This window comes from Chelon labrosus (genome assembly GCF_963514085.1).
Source record: "Chelon labrosus genome assembly, chromosome: 10".
Lineage (NCBI taxonomy): Eukaryota > Metazoa > Chordata > Actinopteri > Mugiliformes > Mugilidae > Chelon > Chelon labrosus.
The window spans coordinates 25,507,807-25,525,788 of NC_140360.1; the positions used below are offsets into that span (position 1 = coordinate 25,507,807).

Below are 17,982 nucleotides of genomic sequence, written 5' to 3' on the forward strand. Positions count from 1 at the left end.
TAGTCTAAAAAAGACAATGATATGACCTTTATATGACTTTAAAATGTACGTTTATAATGCAACAGAGACATTTCCCTCTATCTATCTATCTATCTATCTATCTATCTAAAATGAATTAATTTTAAAACAAATCGGGGGATAGGAAGAAGGAAAACTATTTTCACAGGATGAAAAGTTCCAAGAAAATAATTTTTTAACACATGATCAGATCAAGTTCAGCGTCTTACAAGACGAGTCAAGGAGCGCTCCCTGACCACTGCTGTTAACTGACAAACACAGTATCTACAGCATTAAGAAATTATTTTATCATGAAATATACTTGTAGAAGGTGATGGTGTTTAAAATATTAGGAGTTATTTAGGCGTTATTTGTTATTTGTAAGATTAATGACAAAATAAGTGACCAAAACTAACTCTGAAAAACAGACATTAGCAGTGACGTCCAATGAAAACAATCCTCCCAGTGCATCCATAATCTACATATTAGCAGTCACAGGGCGTTAAATGCACATTCCAGGGGATGCTGTAGTAGATGGTGTTTTAATTTGACTACTTCTTGGACAAACACCAGACTCTTGAGCAACAGACGGGATGATTTATTCAGATGAAGTTTCATTTCTTTAGCACGCTGACCTTAAGGATCACCACAGAAATAAATACACACCAACAACTACCCTCATGGAACCGTTGTGTGCGTGCATGCGTTATGTGTGCTGTGGCACATTCACACGACAAATGTGCCACCTATAGGCAGAGGGGGGGACTGAAGCGTAATTAACAATGCATGCCTGCTCTGAGGGAGCTGCCCTGCAGCCTGCGTTGAGAAAGGTGCTTACTGCTTCATGTGATGCTGAAAACACTGACTTGGCCTCAGAGGAGACACTGTGTGGAAGAACTGAACTGGAATAAGATAAATCATTATGTGCTGTTTTCAGCTGTCAAAAACAGTATGCAAAAGTAGCAATTAAATTTATTAATTTAAACTTGTCAGACTTGTCAGATGAGATTTTCACATAATTTAATAATTCACACACAGCGTCATTTGTTTGTCTCTTCTAGTTTGAGACTAATCCCCAGGAGTCCATTTAAGTAGCAGGATTAATAGATTTATAGACTTTCTATACCTTCTCTAGACAATGTGGCGCTGTCAATAGTCACAGCACTGGAGTTGAGTTTTAGCCTCGACCTCAGAGTAACATTTGCCATGGTAATGAACTGTTATAAAAACTGCTTTCCTGCTTTTTTATTTGATTTCCAGTCTATTAACACGTTTTCAACAGGTGATGGCTTGAACACTGGTTTCAAAGAAGAATTTTAACCTTCTACTTTGAGCGTTTATGTCTTACGGTTCAGGTTTCAGGGGCTTCTCATCCTTCCGTACCATTAACTTTGTGTAGGTTTCAGTGTAGTTTCACCCACAGGAGAAGATGTGATATCACACCCAGCGGATGCCTCAGAGGGTGCCAGAAAGAAGATAGAAGGGAAGCAGACACAATGCATCCACTTTGTTTCACATGCTATATGTTGCACACTTAACAGAGCATTGAGGGAATTTTTCCTGCACTTCTGTTTCCATGGCATCTCTGCTTTATTGGACAGTATACACCAGAGAGCCGGCAGATGGTGAGAGGATAAGGCGTGACAAAGGTCATGCCCCTTGTGCAAGTACACACTGAGGGCTTCACAGCAGGAGGAAGAGACTGACCAGTACTTCATATGTGACCTCAGTATCAGCTCAAAACAAACTGTATCATTGTCAAAATGATCTACTAAGACCTGGAGATTATTTGGCAGGTGATCGTTCAACATCCAGGGATAGGATCTTTTAACTCCAGGGTCACCTGCTTGAAAAGCTTTCTACAAGTTTTACAACGCTTTTTAAGACACGTTGACGCCTCAACCAATCACGTGTGTTTGTGTCAGCAGGTCATTTTTAAATTTCACATAAAAACAGCAGCAAATAGTAATGACTCACTGAGGATGAGACGCTTTAAAGCATCTCAGTAAACTCAGCTGACTGCGTAACTAAATGGATGTTAGTTGCGTTGGTGACCTTGCCATCTTTTAATAGCTTGCCTGGACTTAAACTGTGTTACCTTTACTTTAAACTTAGTTATATTTACGTAGCGCTTCAAAGAAAAGCAGGAGTTTTTTTTTTTATCACATAAAGGAAAACCTCCAAGCATAAACTACTGGGCTTTTTTTGTGCGTGATTGACAGCTCATTAAAAAAATACTAGTGATGGAAAAAGGAGATCTCGCTATACTGCTGAAAAGCACAAACAGTGTTATGAGAGATCTCTAAACACTGGGCTGCGTGTTTCATCTGAATTCAAAAGAAAAAGAAGGAAAATATTTGTTGTCTATTTGCAGTGTGCTTCAGTCATGAAGGAAAAAAACAAGACAGTCAGTTGGGAGTATTTTGCAGGCAACTTTATCTGAACAGGCAACACTGAATGTAGGCAGTGCATCAACTGTTCCAGACGAGTCCTGCTTCAATCAAATGTGTCAGCACGTCTCTCTGCTCCTCTCAACATTCAGGTTTTCATTTAATTCTAGTGCAAATGTTGCCTAAATTTTCAAGATACTAATTAATGCATTTCTATCCGCTACATGTAAGTTACCATTATTAACCACAGTAGAAGAAGAGACCATGACCACATGAAGCTCAGGCAAAATATTCCCACACTTTCTGCCTCTCTTCATCTCTGCCTCTGCTGCTCTGTTCTCTTCACCACGTTTGCTTTCCACACACTCAAACTCAACTTCATTCTCAGTTTCAGTCTCAGTGATATGTTTGTCCACACAGTTCCAAGTCCCTGTCCTTTAGATTCACTGCAAATCGGTCACTCTGCCATTCAGACCATCACACAGCCCTTCTCCTTAACTCCACCTCCTCCTGGTTGTCTCGAGTGTTCCTCCTTCAGCCCATCTGCTCCTCCGCTATCAGTGGGGAGTTCTGTCTCTATCTCCTAACTTCATCTGGGACTCTCTACTCCCTGCTCCATAATGTGACTCCACATTGCCATAATAGCTTATCTCACAAGCTCTTGGTGATTGTATTTTCTTTACTTTCAAATGATCTCTCATTATGGAACAGACATTAGTCTCATCACTCCATGCAGATTTTAGGTTTGAGACTCTTGAGTGGGATCTTGAAAGTCACTCTGTACAATTTCACATTGTTAAATTGTCTCAAACATAGACTTTAATTCTGTGGGACATTGCTATCTGCTACATTCACATGTCATCTTAGCAGCCTTCAGTTCATTTGCATTAAGCCCCATCCCGCATGTAAAGCAATATACTTGTTGTCCATTTCTTGTGTAGTTGGACATTAGTGGACATTCCCTGCTCTGTCCACCTTCGTAACCCTTTTGTCCTGCCCCAAGTACTCCAAGGTGGAACAAGCAGAACATGACAGTACTGCTAGTGTATTGATGGAGCTAACTCTTCTTGCTATTCCACTCCCACTCTAAAATGTTGCCACCGATGGCACCACTCCATTGGGTTCCCCTGATGCTCAAAGCTTGCTATGAGCATAGGAACCAAAGTGCTAGTCAAAGGTATCGTTCAGTCCCATTACTGATGGCCTCAAAGCTGAGATTAATTCAACCCACCCTCTACGTTATACATCCCTCGTCGCCACATCAGTGCTGGCCTCTTCCTAAGTGTACACCCCTTCAGTCTTCTTTGTTCTGGATTTCTAAGTAAAGCCGCAACAATGCAGGTTGTTCAGATAACTCTCTTTCAGAAATGTTTTAATAAAGTTTCGGCACAAAGTACCTTCATTTGAAATTGTTATTAATCTTTCCCTAGATGTTTTAAAAAGGTGGGCTTTGAATCATAGTTCTGGGACCAGTCTGATGTTTTACCTGCCGTGTAAATACAGAGAGTAGCTGTGCAGAAGGAGTAACGTGATTCTGGGTCAGCTTTCATTTTCAGCTTACAAACTGGACAGATTTTTTATTTTTTTTTGTGGTCCCTCCTTCAAGGCCGCTCCAGTGAGCGGCCTTTTATCTCCAAATGTATGATTATTTTTTCTGCTGTCTTTTAGTAATTATAATAGACCAACCCCCAACCTATCTCCCCTCTGCACACGGACACACACCCCCCCCCCCCCTCCTCCCAAAACTAATGAAATGTCTTTCCTCTGGAGGTAGTTGAAATAATGGGCAGAGAGGGAGAAGGGGAGACCATAAATGATAATGAGCCACCTCATTCTCCTTTTTAATTCCTTCTGATTCCCCCCTCCACCGCCACCTCTCCCAACACCATTCCACCCCCCCTTCTCCCCCAACACCCCACTACCACCTACAAATTTTGTCATTTTTATTTTCACCCCAGTCGAGCACAGCCCCATTTTCACTCTTCCTCCTCCTCAGCCTCCTCTCCATCTTCCTCCTTTCCTCAGAAAGACAGGAGCCACCGCCCTGCCATCTCTCCATCCTCCTCTCTCTCTTGTCTCCTCTCCTCTCGCTCCTCACCCATTTCTACATTGTCTGCAGCAGCCCCCTACACACTCCCCCCACCCTCTTGCCAGGAAGCATCCTGGGTAATTTCCTCCTCTTATTGAATTGGGATAGGGGGCGGATGGAGGGAAAGATAAAGGGATGGGCAGATGAACGGAGGCTTGGGATGAGTGCTAATGGAGCCGGTGGAGGATTCACACATCTCAAATATGCAGTACTTCCTCCCTTCTTCTTGGTCGTCTGTCTCCCTTTGGCTCATTTTGTCTCTTGGGTAAAAATATAAATGCCCCTTTCTGTTTACTTCTCACCCATTCTCCCTCATTCTCTCTCTTGCTTTCTCTCCCTCTTAAGAACAACCCAGACAAAAGACTGCAACCTTCTTCTCTCTCTCTCTTTTTTTTCCTCTCTCTATTCAGCTACCCAGCTTCCCCTATCACAGACACACCACATACACACAGTCTGAACCTAATGCTCCCTCATGTCCTATGTTATTTCTATAGGTGAGTGAGTCATTGCTCCTCTATTCCTGTCTGTACTCCTCTGGGCCGAACACTATAATCACAATCTCATCCTGCCACACACACACACACACACACACACACACACATCCGCAAATACATAAACACATTCCATACTGTCGGCTAAAACAAATATTCAGTGTCTTGTATATGAATGTTTGAGTGTAGGTGGAAGTAGATGAGGAGGAGAGGTGAATGAACAACACATAATATGCACCTTACCAATAGACATCAGCAGCAACACAAGACCCATGATAGCACGATTTAGTCAGACATTAACACAAAACAGATATTTAATGCAACTGGACTAAGGCTGGCAGAGAAGTAAAAACAGCAGAGATGTGTTGAGCTGTCTCCTGTTAGTTTTTGATATTTTTTCAACAATACTGGTAGAAGCCCCAAACATATTATTACCTGAATGTGTGACTTGTAAACTTGTACACATGCACACACAAGATAAACAAATCCTCAAAATCTAACTTCGTAAAGTTCCTAAGGAGTGGTCTGCTGGAGCAGCAGCATCTCAGCGGCAGACAAGAACAATGAAGAGACTAGACAGACTGACGAAGAAGGCCACCTCTGTTCTGGGCTGCCCTCTTGAGCTTTTGGAGCTGGTGGGTGATCGGAGGATGGAAGCAAAGCTGTCATCCCTGATGGAAAAGCAGTCCCCCTCCTCCATGGCACTATAACAGCACTGGACAGCTCCTTCAGCAGCCGACTGTTTGTTTGAGCGTTACCACAGGTCCTTCCTTCCTGCTGCTCTGAGGCTGTAGGAACCAAGCCTGCTCCCAGTAGATGTGAAGAATTACTGTTGTATTTCATTTGCTATTTTTGTATTTATGAAATGTTTACTTTTCCATCTCTTGTGTGCACTGTCCTTAAAACTGTATAACTGCTACACTGCAAATTCCCCCACTGTGGGATAAATTAAAGGATTATCTTATCTTATAATATGTTGTCGACTTTATGTCAGCTAAGCTTTATATTTATGTTTCACAAGTAGCTTCTCGGGCGGCACAGTGGCGAGGTGGTTAGCACTGATGCCTCGCAGCGAGAAGGTCCCGGGTTTGAATCCATGGGCCGACTGGGCCTTTCTGTGTGAAGTTTGCATGTTCTCCCTGTGTCTGCGTGGGTTCTCTCCGGGTACTCCAGCTTCCTCCCACCATCCAAAGACATGCTGGTTAGGTTCATTGGTAATTCTAAATTGGCCGTAGGTGTGAGTGTGAATGGTTGTCTGTCTCTCTGTGTTAGCCCTGTGATAGACTGGAGACCTGTCCAGGGTGTACCCCGCCTCTCACCAGATGACAGCTGGGATAGGCTCAGTTCACAGGAATATATACAACACAATAAAGTGACTGGGTGTGTTATATTAGCAAGATCACTTTCCCACATTTTCATTACTATGAAATAACTGTCTACTATACTTCATGTTTTTTGACATAAAATGCATCGCCATCAGATTCAAAACTGCAGAGTACTGCAAAACATAGTGGTCCATCAAAGCTTAAAGCTCCAATGCTGCTTTAAACATCTTCTCCATGACTGACAAGAATCTCCGTAACTATCAGGTATAATAACGACCAGATAATTTGACCCAAGGTGAAAAATGCTGAATATTGGCACAGAGTCTCAGATATTGGAAGCTTAGTATTGATCAACAGCCATCATCAGTCAAACCCTAACGGCTCTAGGCTGCAAACTGCACCGACATATTTTATTCAAAGGCAAGATCTGATGCACGGATGCCGATCAATACGCTGACAGATGAAGAGCAATTTTGTTTCTGCCACAACATTTTACATTTTGTACATTAACAGTGATCCTGAAATTGCTTTTGATACTTAAAGCAGAGTAAAGAGCTCAACTTCTGAATATCAAATACAAGCAAACTACTGAACTATTCTTCTCAAGGCTCACGTCTCTCTAAGAACAGTAAAGGGTGAAAAGGTGAAAAATTCAAATAGCTACAACGATAACAATGAACTACAAAGCTTGCTTTAAGTGAGAACAGGCAAAGAAAAAATGTATTCAGTTATTTATATATTTACTTTACTGGATTCTCACACAAGGATGATAATAAGAAGCATGACAATAAGTCAGTGTGAACCAATTAGATTGGCTTTGACATGGTGTCACCAAACAGACCGCTACAACTGTCAGATAATAACAGGAGTCACTGAGGTTGTTGCAGAAGTGTGTGTGTATGTGTGTGTGTGCAGGAAAAATGGCAAAAGACAAGAGGAGAGTGTAAAAGTATTGAACTGTATGTGTGTTTTCAAGATGTTCTGTGTGTGGTGTGTGTGTGTGTGTGTTGGGCGTACCTAGATATATTGGCATTCCGGTGCAGATTGGCACTTCAGTGTGTGTGTGTGTGTCTCTCTCTCTCTCCTTAGCTAATTAACTCAACGCTCAGAGGCCTGGCTTAATTGGAACGAGCTCAACCCTCTGTTTCTCCCCCGCCCGTTATCTAGGCACACACACACACACACAGACACACACTCAAAAAACACACACACGGGGAATATGACTGACAGGGAGTGTGTGGTACTGATAGTCACAGTGGTACAGGGTGAAGTGCTGGTGGTGGTGCGGTGGGAACAATATGGAGTATACAAATTACAACCCCCACCCACACTCGCACACTACTAAACCACCTAACCAAGCCACTTATCCACAAAGGAAGAAGCCGACCCTCCAACACAGGCCTCGTGGACACCGTTTACAGGCCTGTAAGATGCTGAGTTTTTGGGGGCATTAGATAGATTATGACTCCTCTTGGCTTAAAGCAAAGAAAGAAGTGATGAAATGTCAGCGCCTGGGGAGGTCAGGGTGGATGGATAGGTTGATAAAACACCAAAAATTGGGGGGGGGGGCTTTAACCACTGAGAGACCACTGATTGCGTCCTTGTTTCTTCTATCCACCACCGCAATCACATGGTCAATCATATTCATTATATTTTTTTCAGATTTCAGATTTTTTTATGGAGGGCAATTACAAACATTTTGAAGTCTATCAACAATAATTTTGAGGATTTGCTGCTTTTTTTACATTTTTTAAAAAAAAAGAGGAACATATTAAATTGGCTAGTGGAATCTTCTGTTGAACATATTCACTTTATTCTATCATTATAGACTAAATGTTTAAGCTATAAGGAAGTTAATTAATGATGAATTACCTGTACTTTGTACACGCCCGTCTTACTGCCAATTCTGGCATTAAAAACAACTAATTCTAATCTGTGTCAAAATCCTTTCAGATTCTGAACAATAGTTTTGCCATTTTTTTTGTGTAAATTATTGGACGCTAGCATAAATGAGCATCCACAGAAGGTAAAAATTAGCAATGTTTCATATTTAATGACAGAAAATGGTTCTGGTCCACTGACCTCCATGAGCGCCAGACTAAAACACTGATATTTCTTCTCATTACAGTGTTTTAATTGCTTGTGCAAAGCGATGCGTGGGAGTTTTGTTCCTATAAGTCATTAGTGGTCCTCCTACACGCCTGTCACACCAAGTACAAAAGGACCCGCTGGTTTAAAGCATCATGATTTACGCTCAAGGAAATTTAGATGGTCACAGGGTGAACAGAAAACATATTCAGTCTGACGGCGCAGACAAAAATATTAACTCCTCAACTTCACACAGGAGCCAAGAATCAGATAGTGTAACATCACGTACCTTGTTGCCCATACACTGCAGCTTCATCTGTTTCATGTAGGTGGTGGTGAGAGGCATGTTGTAGTCTATCACCTCTGACACCAAAGAGCTCGGTCTGTCGTTCTCTGGAGAGGAGACAAAGGGATATTTTGGAAAATTGTGCCCATGTTGTCAAACAGTTGATACTTGATACTTCTTAATGCAGTAAGTATACAGATCAGGAAAACCTGTGTAACTATGAACATATCTAATGTCTTTGGAAGGCCTTATTGATTGATGAATCAGTGTATCTATGTACAACAGGAGGAGCCCCGAATCCTCTTTGTTCTTGCACAGGAAGAGCTCACTGACTTTAATTTGTATGCAAAAAGTGTTGCTGGTGTCCTCTGGTTCTCTGTCTTTTCCCATGTGAGAGTATGGTGCAGCTTGTTTATATGAACTTTGACAGTGTGTGGGAATTGTTTTCTTCGCAGTAATAATCTTATGCACACATGTCACTAAAACTTTAGGGGTTTGGGGGATTCAGCAAAACAACAACTTCACTGGTTCTCATTATCAGATAAAATTAATTTTTCAAAGACCCTTAGGCTACCATGTGAATGTTAACGACAGAAACAAACCTGCTGCTTAATCTGAAGGCCGACACTTGGCACAGCATAGGTAGATTATTTATTATCCTTTCGATACACTAAGACACTCACTTTTTAAATTTGTCATCCATCTTTAATTGCAGTAGACTGCGCTCGCTGTGTGAACAGTCTGTTGTCTTATGTTTACTTGAAATTTCATGAAAAACATAAATACATTTTTACTGACATACATTTAAATGGAAACAATTGTTTTATAAGAAGATTATTGAATACTTCCTGAATTTACATTGACATTAATATTCCAATAATAATCAGATGAAGTGTCTAACCACATTGATAAGAACAGAATGACCCCTTCAGAAAGAATTTATCATCAGATTGAGAGGTGTGGTGTAAACTTTTAATGATTTATTTAATTGAAAATATTAGTGCCTAATAACCATGGAAACAGTTGATCTGAAGAAGCTAGGATGAGTGGTGAAACGTCTTCATGTCTCTCATTTTCAGCTTTTTTGGATGTACTTTTTCTGATTGTTTCTCTCTGGTTGGAATAAATACATAAATTCATTGGCATGTTTGCCTTACGTACAGTAAATATCAGGTTTACTCTACTTTATATCCAGGAGGGAAACATGGACCTAGCAAAATAACCAGCCGATCAAGATGAACAAAGCTGAATCAATATGAACAGCAATAATTTACCTATGTGGCCCTACAGCAATGCAAAATATTTATCATCAGCATCTTGTGAATTTCATCCTTTTCATATTGTGTCATTATTCCCTAATTCACCATGCTTTGGCGGACAGCCAACACTAGAGGACCCTCTAAAGCTGGAGACACAGAAGCATGTGAGGAGTTGTTGTTCTTGCCCATGATCAGAATTACTCCATAAACTAAAAGGTGTTTTTTTGTGTCACTGCATGTTCAAACAGCTTTACACAGCACTTCTACAAAGAAATCAAACTACATAACAAATATCAGTATTGGTCTCAGTCTCCACTTGTCTCTCATATCTACATCTCTCCTCTGCTTGTCCTTTCAGCCTGTTATTGACCAGGTAAAGGACGTGTCTAAAGTCTGGAGCGACTACAGGTTGGACATGAACACGGGCCACGAGATCAATACGGCTTAGGAGAATAGACAGGATCATCATCATTGATTGGTGACTGATAGTCTTGTACCAGAACAAGAGAAAGAGAGAGTGTGTGTATTCTCCAGAGAGGCGCACACACACTGTGATAACTGACTGATTATGAGACACAAAGCTGCCACATGGTTTTCAACATGTGCCTCTGGATCCACTGCTGGGTCAGGACAACAATGAATGCTGTTTTAGGCCACAAACACATCTGCAGTATTATTTTGTGAGCAGCAACCTCACAGTGACTGGGAGAACGGGAAACATGCCCTGAAAAGAGGAAAATAAATAGATAGCAAACGGAGTCTGGACATAAATCATACTTCACAAACTCAAGATGACAAAAACCTTTGTCTATACAAGATTTATTTTTGTAGTAGCACCTGACTCTGGTTTGTTCTTTGAATTTATCTTATCAGCAATGAAGACACACTTTACTGTGTTTGGGCCAAAACGTGAACACACTGCAAGAATTACTATTAGCTAAGAAGTTAGGAAGAGCTTTAAACTGTCCTACAGAGATGGTCTCTCCTTAATCATGCTGATGAGTTGGTTTATAGTTAATTCATACTAGGTGATCATATTGTGAAAATTATTGTTTTTCTGATGAGATGAAGATCAGCTGAAGAGCCACCGACAAGGTTCTGCCTAGTGGCAACGGTGTGAGACACACCACCAAAACTAGGGTCACAGACGCTCACCAGTGGACCAAAACCAGCAAATAGATGACTGTCGGATACATGTGTCTGTACCTTTAACAGTGAACTAAACCCTGTTACATTTGTCTCTTATTTAAATCTTGGACCTACACAGTCTAGTACGCAGCCGAAGAGTTTCCATATTTATGCATTAATCATGGCAGAACTGGTTTCAGGTCCTCTGCACCTAATGAACTGCAAACTGCTCTCAAGCCTGATCCGTTCACTCCTCTTGGCAAATTAAAGTCGTCACTTTTCTTTTTTTTGTAACATTTAGTTTAAAATACAGGATGATTATTCCTTTATTTCAGAAAACTGCACACACACACTCATACACACTGACACACACACACACAGGCTCCTACAGTGAGCCTGCTGCCTGTGTCAATTAAACAGGGCCCCGGTCCACGCTGATTAATTGCATTTAATAATTCACAGCTGAACTTTAGTGGGAGTCACTTCAGCATAGCAATAAAGGGGACGAGGTCACGAGCGTGCGTGTGTGTGAGTGTGTGTGTTTCAGGGAGAGGCCGAACCCCCACAGGGTAGTAAGGCAATTAGCTGCTCTCTCTCCGAGTGGCATCCAGTGATGGCACAACAAACCGTCTGTGAGCTGATGTACCACGGCCGCTGTTGTTACTGTATGTATGTGTGTTTGATTGTATGCCCGGCTTATTCCGTCTTCTAATTAAATAATTCATATTAAGTCCCATGTAAATATTTACAGTTTTCATTTAAAAACTGTCATTCAAATCAAAGACACCGTCCAACTGGTCCAATGCTGTTATAAAATGAAATTCAGACAGAAAACAGAAAGTTCTTCCCTTAAAATGCTTAAAAACAAACATCTAGAGGAAATTCCTTGCAGCCCCTATGGTTTACATTGTACAGAATAAATGCTGCATCTATTTATGGGTATAACTTCAAATTTTAGAAATGTTTAAAGTAGCAAAGGGACATTTGTTATGTATCTGCAATGCTCCATTAAACAGAGAAGTCTCTTTCACCACATTGGTTCGTTTTCTTGTATTCTTCCCTGTTTGTCCAGTGTTGAGTGATCGCAGGATGCCTGTCAAGACTCCCCTCCCACCCCTCAGCCACATCTTTTTAGAGTTTCATTTCAAATTTCCCCTCTCCATCTTTTTCTCCCATACTTCAGATTTCTCCACCCGACAGCACTGGTCCTTCCTCCCTCTCTCCCCAGACTCTGTGGAAAATGAGCTCGTTTCCTGGGCCATTTTCTTTGTTAAAAGCCATTAATTAGGCTAATTGAGGAGAGAGACAGGACACTCCAATGACTCTTCTACTTAATGAGGGATGAGAAGAAGAAAATTGGGGGTGGGGGGTGGGGGTGGGCAGAGGGAAAAGGCGACAGAGGAGGGAAAGGGAGGAGGGGAAGACAAGAGATGGGACAGGAAGCTTGGAGCAGTGCAGGGGGGTGGGTGATGGGAGGGAGAAGGAAAAGAAGAAGAGTTGGAAGAGGGATGCAGGGATGGTGGGTGGGTAGCTCGAAGGGAAAGATTAAAAAAAATAAAAAAAAAAGGAGAACGCAACAGTGATGGACATGCTGGAGGGGGGATGGAAGGATGGGCACCAAGAAGAGGATTGGGGGAGGAATGGGAGTGTGGAATAGAGAAAATGATTGGGAGGGGTCCTTCTGGGGTGCCAGCAGGTGTAGAAAATATATTGTGGGGGTGGAAGAGTTGGCAGAAGAGTGGAAGACTATAAAATGGACATCAGCATTTTGTCTTCCAGCAGGCAACTAAGTGGAAAAAAATACCGTTCAGTTTCACATTTCAGTGCTTTTCATATTCCTGTTACTGCTAAAGGATCTTGCTCCTGTTAGAAGAACACTTCTACATTGTAGAAAATTTCTATATCTGCTTTTTTAGGTGGAGCTAACTAAGACAACTGACACCGCTCTCAGGTCTGTAGGATAAATATGAAGCTAGGAGGCGATTAGCTTTGCTTATTATTAAGACCGAGACTGAAAAACTTTATATGCACCCCGTAACCTCACAAATTAAAATGTTGCATGTCATTTGTTTAAAATGTAAAACTGCTTGCTGTCTCACAACCTCACTGTTGTTTCTTTACACTGAAATAATATGTGGAAGCTAAGCAGTCACCTGCGAGGCTGAGAAATCAAGCCGACATAAGTTGACAAAAACTGCAGTTCCTCAAATGTCCACTTGAGGCTGGCTCCAAAAGTGAGTCAATCCTCATAGACCTCCACGTTAAAATGTCTTTAGAACAGAAATAAACATGTTTACAGCCTGGTATAAATACAAGTTTAGGTCTCTACAGCTAGTTTCTCCATTCATGACAACTGTACAGGTGACAGACGAGTATCCTCACAGGTTGTTAGCTGTCTGGAGTTAAGTGCATCAGTTTTCAATCTTTATGCTAGACTAAGCTAACTGGATTCAAGGACTCTTTTTAGAACAGCACAGCTTGGTATGTCCTGGGCAGCATTTTCCTTGTTCAGCAATAGAGGAGCAAATGAAACTATTCCATTTTGGATCATCATGCAACTACCCATGGAGTTAGACTTATTTGTATATTTTGTTCACAGTAAAAGCTTTTTCATTTCTCCAAACTACAGAGCACTTCTGACTTTCTCCAGTCCTCTGTTGTCCCACCAGACCATGAAGGTGGACTGTATAACCAGCACAAAACTCTGTGGATTTAAAGCTCATAAGGACCTTTGTCACTGTTTACACATAGAAAATATACTCCACATTAGATGCTCTTTACATCGGGCTGTTTACATTAAATTGGCTTTGGAGTTTCCTGCAGGCATGGGCATCTGGGAGGTTGCGGTGGAATGGGAAAAAAATAATGAAGGTAAATATCTAAAACCAGAGAGTTTTTTTTTTTTTAATTGTCCTTGTTCGCTGCCTGCGGAGGCTACAGACAAGCTGGTTAGCTCGGCCACAAGCGGCTTGTCAAGATGACTGACATGTGGTGGGAGGGACGTGAGAGCAGCGCAAACAACTTGGCTTTAATCTAAAGACAACATGCATATTTTAGCGTTAAAAAGTACATTTAGAATGTGTTCTTCTATATTTTACACAGCCTCCTTCTCTATTTTGTATTAAACAGCTGAATAGAAAATAAAAGACACTGGAATATTTCAAAACTCAAATCAATTTTACCTCCATAGATATATATATATGTATATATATATTTATATACACACACACACAAATATAGTGTGTGTATATGGTTGTGTGTCGTCTATTCTTTTTTTTTCTTATTTTGCCAAAAGAGGAGGTTTTATATAAGAAAAAGAGAAAGGGGAGAAGGGATGAAAGAAAGAAAGAGTGATGACAAAGACAAAGAGCTGAAAGCAGATGAGGTAATGATTCCTTTGAACCCTTGTGTTTTAATTGAGATAAACAGAAACACAGAGCACGGACGCAGGAATCATCTGTTTCTTTGCCAGTGCTGGACTTGCGTGTCATTCCAATACGAGAGAGAACGAAGAGAGATTTACTATAAAGACTACAATCTTCCTTGTAGCTTCATGATGGAGCTTCATTTTGTTCATTAGTGAAGCAGGGTGGCATGAGATAAAATTAAAGGTTAAGCTGAGTATGGGCTATAAAAACACTGTAAAGTAATTATGAGGTGGTATATGATGGAGAAGAGTTGCAGTGAATTAAATGTTATCTTTTCTGGTAGTGTTCACAGTGAGCTAATATAAGTTAAGACTGAAATGTCTTCTTCATCTTCATAAACAAAACATATGATGAATATGGATTTAAATCTAAAAAACTAATTCTATCAACTATGTGGGATACTTTTACGTTTCCCTCGTGATTTCCTGTGAAAAACACACAGTGGCCTCTGGTAGCTGGGCTTCTAATTACTCTGTTGCTCTAGGCTGCTGAACTCAGGATGGGCAGTTTAAAGAGAAAAAGAAAAAGACTAATGTAGCAGGTACCAACTTCATTCTGTGGACTCTTCTACCGTGTCAAAACCCAGTTCCTACAGGAGTTTTAAAATCCTTCCTGACTTTGAAATCAAGCTGCATAATAAGATATTAGCCTCTCAACTCTTAAACTCGCACACATTTATTTCAATAAAGTACTGTTTCATTTATTCCAGATCAGGGAGTACTGACAACTAATTCATAATATTTAGGAGTGAGAAAAATATTGTTAAAGTCAACCCAGAGTATATTCTTCATAGAGAACCGGAGATAAGCTTTTAACTTTGAGTTTTAAAATCTGCATCAATAGTATATTAACTGGGATTGCCCGATGACTCCTGGTGAGTGGCTTCTAAAACCTGATCTCTAAACCAGGATTTTACCAAATAATCTTGGGCAAACCTTGGTGAGGTCCAGAACACATTCCTCCTCAGATCGGAGGATAACTCAAACCCAAACTCCTGCATCTTTAAGCTTTGAGGAGCGATGAGGATCTGCAGAGTTTAGATAAAGCTCACTTCTTTCTCTCCTTTAGTATATATTAAAGATAACGTCTGTATGTGAAATCACTCCCTCTGCTTCTCATCATAACTCTTATTAGTCTACTTTACAGTATGTGAACTTATTTTTGCACCAGTAAATGTGATAATGACACAGTCTCTGTTAACAGAAAGCAGTGTGTAAATATAGAGGAAAGAATACATTTCACACTTCAAAGGTTAAATAAAGAGGACTATGCAGTGATTCCACATACAGTCACTGTTCATCTTCTACAGAGTGTAACTGTGGGAAGATCATTACTTGAATGACACCTCTGTCAGTTCCAGTCTTCCCTGTTTGTGTGACCAAATAAAGCTCTCAGAGATGGAGCTGTGATCAGAGGGCTCACTGACTTTTACTGCAGCATTGCGTTTGTACCTTTGTAGTCCTGTCCTGTGGTGCTGATGTGCATCCTCTTCTGACACTCTCCACAACTCATCAGGAAACGAGTCACTGCCTCTCTGGGCAGGAAGGCATACGTCTCCGCTATCTGAGAGAGAGACAGCGATAGAAACAACAGTGAGAGAGCGAGGCGGAGAGGGTGTTCAGTCTGAACACTGATGGCTTTAGGTTGCACTATGCTGGCATCTGGACAGAGAGCAGACGCACAGTAATCCATCATTCATTATCACCTGTCATTATTTTAGTTTCCACATTTCATAAGCGACAAAATTTGCATTCCATAGTAAATATTTCATTTGATTCTGAGCATGCAGCGAGTATAATGATCACAATAGAAAGATCACAATGTTGATCTAAGGTGATGAAAGTCATTCAAATTATTAAACAGCTAGTTAATAAAAAGGTGGTGAAATGAACATTCAATGGAGACAGAATTGGATTTTTTTTCTTTTAAAAGTCAATGCAATTCAGATTTATCATTATCATTATTATGATTATCTGTCATATCCTTTAGTTGCTTACTTTTTTCCCTCCTGTTCATAAAAAAATAATATATATTCATAAAATCTTAAGTATTTTCCTACATTTCTCAGAATTTCCCAGAATGCCTTTCAATACAGCTTAATAGCATATAAGGAGTGAGACACTCATCTTTAGACTAAACTAAACTAGAACAACTTTATAATAAAGTCAAATGTCAGTACGTGATTATTAAACCACGAAAACATTTCTGAACACATTTCATTCAAATTATAATGTCTTCATTTTAAAAAAAGACATTTAGCTCAGAATGGCAAGACAGGATGTCATTACCTGTTTAACTGTCAAGGTAAAACAATATTAAAAACAGGCTGACACACAGTGATGCTGAGGACGTGAGGTCTGTACATTTCTCAGTGTGTTTTAATATGCATAAATAAAATAGTTATTCTGGAAAAAAAAAGGGGGCACAGAGGCACAAAAGAAAGAGGAGGAAGGGTGGAAAACAGGCATAATGGGTGGATGGGGGATGCTCATGTGTGTGTGTATGGGTGTGTGTGGGTGTGTGTGTGTGGGAGGGAAGGAGGGGGCAAACCAACACAAATGTCACTCACAGCCTTTAGTTGGCTCAGAGCTACGTAGCACTGTGAATTAGCTCTTTCTTTAACTATTCTGTATTTACACTATATGTGGATGGACATGTAGGGTAGACCAAAACATGATCTGAGACAAAGATCAAGAGTTTTAATAATTTGAAAATAAGATCAATATCTATAAGAATATCTATATCTAAAAGACAAAAGGAGAAGGACACGAAAAGAGGAATCTCAGATGGGTGTAACCTAACCCCAGAAACTGCCCCCCAGGGCACTGCACAGGCGGCTGCCCACCCCTCCAAGTGTGTGTATGAATGGATGGGTTAAAATGCACTGATCAAATATCCCCACTGTGGGATCAAATACTATACAGTCCCTATAGTATTCTACGATAGCATCCCCGTAGCCTCCGTGGAAGCTGCACTGCTGTGATTTGCCCAAAAGAGGGCAGTGTCAGCACCTGAGACAGCAGAGGGGACCCGTTCGGGCTGCGCGAGTGCAGGTTGGTTTACTTTCTCTTCAGTTTAGGCCCCACATCTCAAATGTGAAGATGTCACATTGTTCCCCCATCACCAGCAGATTCAGCGTAGGGCACCAGGATTAGGATTTAAGTTTTAAGAGCAGTAGCATCTAGAGAATTAATGGAAATGAAAATCCTGAATAGCACTGCAGCCGAAAATGATGGTAGCCCACTTTCACACTCTGTCAAACAGATACACTCTGTGACCTATAAAATGATTTTTAAATGATTTTGCTGGACTCTTATGCTTTATTGCTATCTGATATTACTTTTCAAAGTGAATTATTAGGAAAAATAATGTGAAACTATTTCTCAAAGCAAGTCTAAAAATTGTGGTCCTTTTGGCAGTTATTAACTTTCTCACTGAATCTATAAATGAATATGTTATATTTGGCTTAACAAATTGTCTCTTGTCTCTAACCAACTAAAT

General features: G+C 40.6%; 1 protein-coding gene across 1 annotated transcript in view; it reads right to left on the reverse strand.

The window, feature by feature from the left end:
- LOC311494634 (nucleolar protein 4-like) overlaps positions 1-17,982 on the reverse strand; it is a gene marked incomplete at its 5' end in the record, with an annotated part of 134,706 nt that overhangs the window by 81,102 nt on the left and 35,622 nt on the right. Inside the window, 2 exons of the mRNA XM_084553779.1 lie at positions 8,670-8,773; positions 15,933-16,044. Coding sequence (XP_084409905.1) covers positions 8,670-8,773; positions 15,933-16,044 — 216 coding nt within the window. The remainder of the gene's footprint in view (positions 1-8,669; positions 8,774-15,932; positions 16,045-17,982) is intronic.